General features: G+C 54.5%; 1 protein-coding gene across 2 annotated transcripts; it reads left to right on the top strand.

Annotated features, from left to right (window-relative positions):
* Window positions 1-7696, top strand: BSG (basigin (Ok blood group); the record flags this gene model as incomplete). Of its 2 annotated transcripts, XM_080935025.1 has the most annotated exons (8): window positions 47-113; window positions 4460-4807; window positions 5454-5610; window positions 5841-5923; window positions 6020-6159; window positions 6411-6693; window positions 7030-7054; window positions 7246-7696. In XM_080935025.1, 8 exons carry the CDS (start codon window positions 47-49, stop codon window positions 7307-7309), a joined length of 1167 nt encoding a protein of 388 aa, XP_080791151.1. In that variant the 3' UTR covers window positions 7310-7696. The 2 variants fall into 2 exon arrangements, with proteins under 2 accessions (XP_080791150.1, XP_080791151.1); XM_080935024.1 differs by lacking the exon at window positions 4460-4807 and having other exon boundaries at window positions 1-113.
* Window positions 7697-8102: the final 406 nt, after the last annotated feature.

Raw genomic sequence — 8102 nt, 5'->3', positions numbered from 1 at the left:
GCCCTTCTTATAGAGCCGCAGTAGGGCAGCTCTTGGACGAGGCGACATGGCGGCGGCGCTGCTCCTGGCCCTGAGCTTCACGCTCTTGAGCGGCCAAGGCGCCTGCGCGGCGGGTAAGAGCGGGGTTCTGGGACCGGGCTGGGGACACAGGCCTAAGGTGAGCCGCAGATTTCGGGGACTTGGTGGTGTAGGAAACCACAGGTTTGGTTCTCTACTCGGGCTGGGGGCTGGAGATTTGTGGAGGAGTAACAGTGCCTGTGGGTGACCCTCGAGTTGACCCCAGATCTCGACTGAGCGACGAGGTGGAGGGGGGTGATCTTAGAGATGAGGCCCTGGAGAGACAAATCAAAGTCTAGGACTCGGGGGGAGATATCCTAAGGTTGTGTGAACCGGGGGTGAAAGGAGCCGCCACCTTGCGTTAGTCCCCTCCTGGATTTGGGCTGGAAGGTAATCTAGAGGATTTGGAGTACAGAAGTGAGTGGAAATAACTCCAGATTTTGGGCACCTGGAGATGAAGGGAGCCGCTGCCTTAACTGTCTCAAATCCCGGAATAAGGCTGGGAGGTGACCCGGGAGGTTTGGGGGTACAACAATGACTATAATTGGCCTAGGTTTGGGGTAGTTAGGGAAGGTGTGGGAGGCGGTGACCCTGAGGCTGGAAGACAGGAACGCTCTGGGGCAACATCTGCAAGGGTGAGTGGGGCCGCCCAGGGTTGTAGAGCTCTTGACTTGACCATCCCGGTGTCTCCACCTGAGTAACAGGGCTGGGACTTAACCCTGGAGAGTGACCTCCTCCAGGTGTTGGGGCCTGGGAGCGTGAGGATAAAAGGAGCCACCATGTTGATAGTTCCCCACCTGAGAGGCAGGGCCGGAAAAGAATCATGAGCAGGAGGGAATTGCAGGACATCGAGGAGAGGTTTGTGGGACCTGGGGTGGGGGATATAGCAGTGTTGCAGGTGGCTTCCTCCAAGTTTGGAGAGATCTGGGGGCTGAGGAAACTGCCACCTTGGGGAGATCCCAAATTTGGAAGACCTGGGCGTATGCAGTCTTGGTGTCCCCACTCAGGGAACAGGGTGGGAGTCACAGTCCCTAATTTAGGAGGGCATGGAGTTAGAGAGATCTGCCACTTTAGTATTGCCACCTGTGCTCCTGAAGGGGCTTTCTCCAAGGTGTGGGGCAACTGGGGCAGTAGAGTGGGAGGAGCTACCATTTCAGTGTGTCCATACTTGGGGCACTGTGCAGGAAAGTGATTTAAAAGTGGGATACAGAAGTGTTTGGGGAAGATCCTTGACATTTGGTGATGTGAAGGGTGATGGAGAAAGGATTGGGAGACAACCTTGCGAGGTCTTGGGGTGGAGGAAGCTTTGCTGTTTGTACTTAGTGGAGGAACACAGCACTATTTGGGGAATCTAAAAGATTGGGTTGGTAGGGATAGCATTACCTGTAAGTAATGTCTTCAGATCTTGGAGGATGTGGGTTGGAAAGGGCATGAGAGGTGACTTTATGGCTTCTTAGGGTACAGAGCTGCCTGGGGATGATGTATCCTAGACTTGGAGGACTGCGGGTGAGGAGAATTGCCCTGGAGTCACATGTGGAGGTTGGATGAGTTCCTGAGTGGCAGTTCCCATCCCTAGGTTTGGAGGAATCCCAATCAGATGTCCTCAGCTATCCCTGCCCTCCTTGGGGTGAGCTTGCAGGCTCTCCATAGTCCACAAGACCTGTACCAGTCAGCCCTGGCAATGGACATGTGTGCTTGCCCCTAGGAAAGGAAGGAGATGGAGGTCCCCTCTGGCCTGGAGCCAGAGCTTCAGGCTGGTACTGTGCTCATCTGACTAGGAAGTCAGGGACTTCCAGGGAGTGAGTGCCTGTGGCCCTGGACCACAGGCCCAGGGATTTAGTGGATTATCATTCTTGATGGGATTTCCGGTGGCCAGGGCCTGTCACACTGGGCTTGCTGCCACCCTGGAGTTTGGCCCATTCTGGCCTTCGGTCCTTACCAGATTGAGGCTCAAAAGAGCAGCAGGCCCAGGTGGGGAAGGTAGGTATTGAAGGTCATGGCAAGGTTGAATATGGAAAGGCAGTATGGTAGGTCTGGAGCACGTGGGCTGCTCTCCTCCTTACTCCAGACAACTAAGCATAACCAGAGCTCCACTGGAGCAGTGGGCACGACTGCTGTCCCCATCAGCAGGAGGTACAGAGAGGTTGTGCCTGCCAGCAGTGCCCAGGGTTAATCCTGACCCACTTTTTCCAGGCCCTCTTCCTCACCATCAAAACATTTTGAGGTGCTCCCGTGAGGCTGGCTCTTGGGTGCAGATGGCTGTCCCCTGACAAGATGGTTGCAGCTGGTTTATTCTGTCCTGGGTGGGGAGCCTGGCTGGGCATAGGCCCAGTGGCATTCTGCCTGGGGTTAAGCAGACCTTTGCAATGCCCGGGAGCCAAGCACAGAGAGTAGCTTACAAGCAGGTCCTAGACCTTCCTGGGCAGACTCACAGCCTACAGCCTGGGCAGGGTCCAGGTCAACTTGTAGTGTGTCATTTTTGCACTGTGCAGTGGGGGGAAAGGGCTCTCTGTGCTCAGAGGGCAGCCCTGTGGCATGGGCACTTAAGGGTTCCTGCTTTCACGAGGCTGGAATTTGATACTAGGGTCTCTTACACACTGGTCTAAGCACTCCACACCCCAGTTTCACATGCTTTCTCTGAGTGACCAGGTTGGACTCCCTGGCCATGCCCACTTCAGGGTGTCACCCCGGTGGTTACCCAGATCTGATTTAATCCTAATTCCTCAGGTGTCTGAATGACATGGTGGGAGAGGTAACCAGCCAACAGCCTGGTCTACACTAGATAACAGAAGACTGGGTGTTGGCTGCCCTCCAGAACAACGCCCCCTCCCTGCAGCACCCTGTGGTGCTGGCTTGTTTACCCAGTGCCTCAGGCTGGTCCTGCTCTCACCCTGCTTCAAGTAGTCAGGAAAGAGGATGCTGTTTTTAGAGGCTGGAGGCTGTGGGCTACCAGTCACGTGGCCAGACTCTCAGCTTGACTCTCTCTTTTTCTTTCTTTCTTTCTTTCTTTCTTTTTTTTTTTAGATTTATTTTATGTATGTTAATGCACTGTAGCTGTCTTCAGACACACCAGAAGAGGGCATCAGATCCCATTACAGATGGTTGTGAGCCACCATGTGGTTGCTGGGAATTGAATTCAAGACCTCTGGAAGAGCAGTAGTGCCCTTAACCACTGAGCCATCTCTCCAGTCCCCAGCTTGACTTCTTGAAGACCCTGTTGGAGGTTCTTGAGGTTGGGATCACAGTTAATGGTCACCCCTAAACAGTGCTAGCTAGGCAGTGTGTGGGAAGGTCGGCAACAGATGCCAGGGAGTGCCACAAGGCACCCTGCATTTCTGAGACTAGATCATGGGTCACCAAGTTGGTCCTGACATCCTGGCATGTGGCCATTAGGCTGTGGTCCTTGGAACATAGCAGCCATGTCCCAGACAGATGACAGTCATAGTACAGTGTCTCTTCAGAAACCCAGCTAAAGCTGGGGTCTTTGGGGCACCTGTTTTTCCTGACAGACAGCCCTAGATGAAGTGGTGTTGGTACAGACATCTGGAGCAGTAGACAAGGAAAGGGTGCGGCTGTGGCCTCCTGACTCAGCATACCCACTTGCTGGGAGCTGCAGGTTGGGCAGTCTGGAAGACCTCAGCTCTGGAATGTAGGTTACCAGGAAACCATCCTCTGCCAAAGCTGCTGTGTCTTTCTTACCTCAGGGGTCTTGGGGCCACCTCGGTGGTAGGTGTCACTCTTGGTCCTAGAGCTTTGGGGCAGGTGCTTATCTTGGCCCCCAGCCCCAGTACAGGGCCCGGGGCCCTAAACTTTTATGCTTGTACCTTCAGACAACAACCACACCTGTGTAAGCATTCAAAGACCTACCTTCCCCTGGGACATGTGTTTGGGGCTAGCATACAGGTCTGAGTGTCCCAGGTCTCTATGTGATGCTGTAAAGACTTATTTAATTTATGTGTGTGAGTACACTGTAGCTGTCTTCAGACACACCAGAAGAGGGCATCAGATCCCACTACAGATGGTTGTAAGCCACCATGTTGCTGTTGGGAATTGAACTCAGGACCTCTGGAAGAGCAGTCAGTGCTCTTAACCACTGAAACCGTTTCTCCAGCCCTCGTGTGTGTGCGTGTGCGTGCGTGTGTGTGTGTGTGTGTGTGTGTGTGTGTGTGTGTGCTAATGTGTGCGTGCGTACATGTACACATTAGTTGCGCATGGGTCTTTCACCACCTGGGTCTTGGGGTTGAACTGACTTGGTAGTCAACACTCTTACCCAGCCCTTTGTTTTGTTTTCTACCTAATTTCATACTTCTCCCTGCAAGCAGAAAAGAAATGGGGTTTGTTGTGTTGGCTCCTGTGGCAGGCCCTGGTGGCTGTAATAACGGGTGCTAACCCTTTCCCATAGCTGGCTTCCTGGAGGCGCCACTGTCCCAGGAGCGGTGGGCGGGGGGCATCGTGGTCCTGCACTGTGAGGCTGTGGGCAGCCCCATGCCTGAGATCCAGTGGTGGTTTGAAGGGAATGATCCAAACAGCAGCTGCTCCCAGCTCTGGGATGGCGCCCGTCTGGACCGCGTTCACATCCATACCACCTACCACCAGCATGCAGCCAGCACGCTGTCTGTTGATGGGCTCACCGCAGAGGACACAGGCACCTATGAGTGCCGGGCCAGCAGTGACCCTGACCGCAACCACCTGACCCGGCCACCCAGGGTCAAGTGGGTCCGTGCCCAGGCGAGCGTGGTGGTTCTTGAACGTGAGTGGCCAGGGCACCTGTCTGTTTACCTCTTGTGCCACCCAACCCTGGCTCCCATTTTGTAGAACCAGATGCTGCTGTGCCCTACTATCGATTGAGGCTTACCTGGGGACATGGGTGGGCTGGACACTCATTGTCATCTTGTTGGGTGCAGGCTGGCCCTGCCCTCTTCCAGGTGGTTCCTCAGCTTGAACCCCGGCCTTTGGTCTGCTGTTTTGTTCTTTTTTCCTGACCTTCCATCTTGTTCTGCTCTGTGCACCCGCTCTCCTAGCTCACAGCCTCTCCTGTGTGTTTGTCTGGTAGGGGTGGGGTCTGCTGCCCAAGTGTCGCTCTGACTGTCTACTGCAAATCTGAAAATTTCAGCCAGCCTCCCCAAAGCCTTCTGAGGGTTTCAGTTCCAGTTCTGAGTGATGGTCAGATATCAGTGAAGTTCTGTGAGACATTCATGTAATTTTGCTATGTGGGGAATGGTGCCCCTGAATCACATAGCTATGGGAGCAGCAGACGGGGCTTGGGCAGCTGCGTCTCTTGCCTTAGAAGACTGGGACTGTAGACTGTCAGCCACTGTGATTCCAAAAGCAGACCTCATCTTGGGTGTGGGCCAGACTGTTGGGCTAAGCTGACTCTTTTCTCCCTGTGGCCTCAGCGGGCACCATCCTAACCTCTGTCCAGGAAGTCAACTCCAAGACACAGCTTACCTGCTCTTTGAACAGCAGTGGCATTGACATCGTTGGCCACCGCTGGATGAGAGGTGGCAAGGTACTGCAGGAGGACACACTGCCCGACCTGCAGACGCACTACATGTGAGTCTGGTGCTTGGAGGACCTTGTCATGATGCTGTCTCACAAAGTACAGCCTATGGGGAACTTGGGACTCTTGTCTGGAGCGCCTCTATCCTGACATGTAGCTGCTACGATCCTCCCATTTCTGGATTGGCTGCTTGGCCTCCCTGTATAGGGGGAGAGCCTGGGTGGGGAGGTGGCCGCCACCCATGCCTTGTGAATTCCTCATCTCTCCACTCTGTCCCCTGCAGCGTGGACGCAGATGACCGCTCTGGGGAATATTCCTGCATCTTCCTTCCCGAGCCTTTGGGCAGAGCCGACATCAATGTCGAGGGTAATCTGGGGTGGGGGCAGGAGGTGGCTTTGGTGAAGGCTGGTGTTGGGGCTGAGAGTGGCCTATGTGCTTGGGCATCCGGTTTCTCGTCCTCAGGGCCTCCCAGAATCAAGGTTGGAAAGAAATCAGAGCATTCCAGTGAGGGAGAGTTTGTGAAACTGGTCTGCAAGTCTGAGGCGTCTCATCCCCCCATTGATGAGTGGCTCTGGTTTAAGGCCTCTGACACTGGGGACCAGGTAAGGCCTAAGGACATGGAGCTTGGGTGGTACCAAGGGCCAGGGCAATGGAACAGTGGGGGCTGCAGTGGAAACATGGGACTCGGGACACAGGGAGGGCAGCAGAAAGGGCACAGGGTTCCAGGAATAGTGAGGGAGTGGGGCTTGAGTGTAGAGGACTGTGAGGGGATATGAGGTGGCAGGGAATGTTTGGGGCTTCTGGGACAGTGAAGGAGAGGCTCTGGCAGGACATGACAAACCCCTCTCCCCAGCGTATCACCAATGGCACTGAAGCCAATAGCAAGTATGTCGTGGTATCTACACCTGAGAGGACAGAGCTGACCATCAGCAACCTGGACATAAATATTGACCCTGGAACCTACATGTGCAACGCCACCAACTCCCAAGGCAGTGTTCAGGAGACCATCTCACTGCGTGTACGCAGCCGCCTGGCAGCCCTCTGGCCTTTCCTGGGCATTGTGGCTGAGGTCCTGGTATTGGTTACCATCATCTTTATCTATGAGAAGAGGCGGAAGCCAGACCAGACCCTGGACGGTGAGCAGCCCTGGGTCTGAGTGGGTGGGTGGTTTCAACCTGGAGGAGGGAGGAAAGAAGGTAAGCCTCGAGAAGATGGCTTTCCTCCCTCACTTGCCACAAGCTGCTGTCCTCTGTAGTGCTTCCCCTTGTAGCTCAGGCAGCCACGAGGGCTTGGGGCTGTGGGTGCGCAGCTGTAGACTGCAGCTGGAGGGTTTGGGGTGTGTTGGCCTCACTGTGTTGGTCACCCAGTGCATGACACCTATGAAGCACCACGGGGGTGGCATTGTGCGGCAAGGTTCACACAAGGCTCTGACACATGTCCTTTCTCCTTCATGTTGCTGCTCCTGGTTGCAGACGATGATCCTGGTGCTGCTCCACTGTAAGTCCAGCTGCCTTGAGCTCTGGGGAAATGGGGGGAGGCTCCAAGACTCTGTGTGTGTCCATCTTTCATGGGCCTCAGTGGGTTCAGGGAAGTTGGGTATCTACTGTTGAAGAAGATGGCCAGATTTCGAGTGGTCAAGACCAGCCCTGTACCTGTCAGGAGTGATAAGCCCTTTTCTGTATCCCCAGGAAGGGCAGTGGAACTCACATGAACGACAAGGACAAGAATGTACGACAGAGGAACGCCACCTGAGTGCTGGGAAGGCGGGGGAGGGGAGGTGCCGGGGCGCCTGACCCCAACCCAGCGTCTACCTTTACTCCTGTGTCCCATCCTGTCCCAACCTGAGCCTGCCCAGCCTGACATCCCATCCCAAGCCGAGTGAATTCAGCCTTACGTTACAGAAAGCCCACCTGGAAGAAGGAAGCCACTGCAGCTCCCGTTTCTAGTTTAAACTAAATGAGGTTTCTATGCAGACAATCCACTCCTTAGGGTTATGTTTTTATTTTTCCTTCCCTTCTGAAGTGTGTCACTATAGCCCTGTGGAGTAGGGTCATGAGGAAAGGGCCAGGGCACGCTCTGACTTACTGTTGGAGGGGACTGGGCCTGCTGGGACCCCACAAATAAAGACCTACCCCACCATGTGTGTGTCAGTGCTTGAGACTCCAAGACCCCATCTGAAATAGAGAATGGATTAGATCACATAGGGGTGGGGGTGGTTTGCAGGGCCTAGGGTGCAGACAGAGAAGTGTGTGGTCTCTAACTCAGTGGTTCTCAACTTTCCTAATGCTGTGATCCTTTGATACCTGATGTGATCCCTTTGAAAAGCTGCGTTCATGAGGACATTGTTGACCAGCAGTGATGTCCTGTGCTGGCCTAATGCTGATCCAGCTGTTGGACACCCACCTAGGAAATGTGAGTGATTGTGGGAAATGGACAGGGCCTAGGAACTTGCTGGCTGGTTTTATCAGAACAGGTGTATTTGGCAGGTGTTACTGCATAGTCTGGCTCTAGAGAGATGGGACCCCGAAGAGCCAGGTTTGATCCC

This window comes from Micromys minutus (genome assembly GCF_963924665.1).
Source record: "Micromys minutus genome assembly, chromosome: 22".
Taxonomy (NCBI): Eukaryota; Metazoa; Chordata; class Mammalia; order Rodentia; family Muridae; genus Micromys; species Micromys minutus.
The sequence above is the reverse complement of the archived record's forward strand: the minus strand, read 5'-3'. Positions and strand labels throughout refer to the sequence as shown.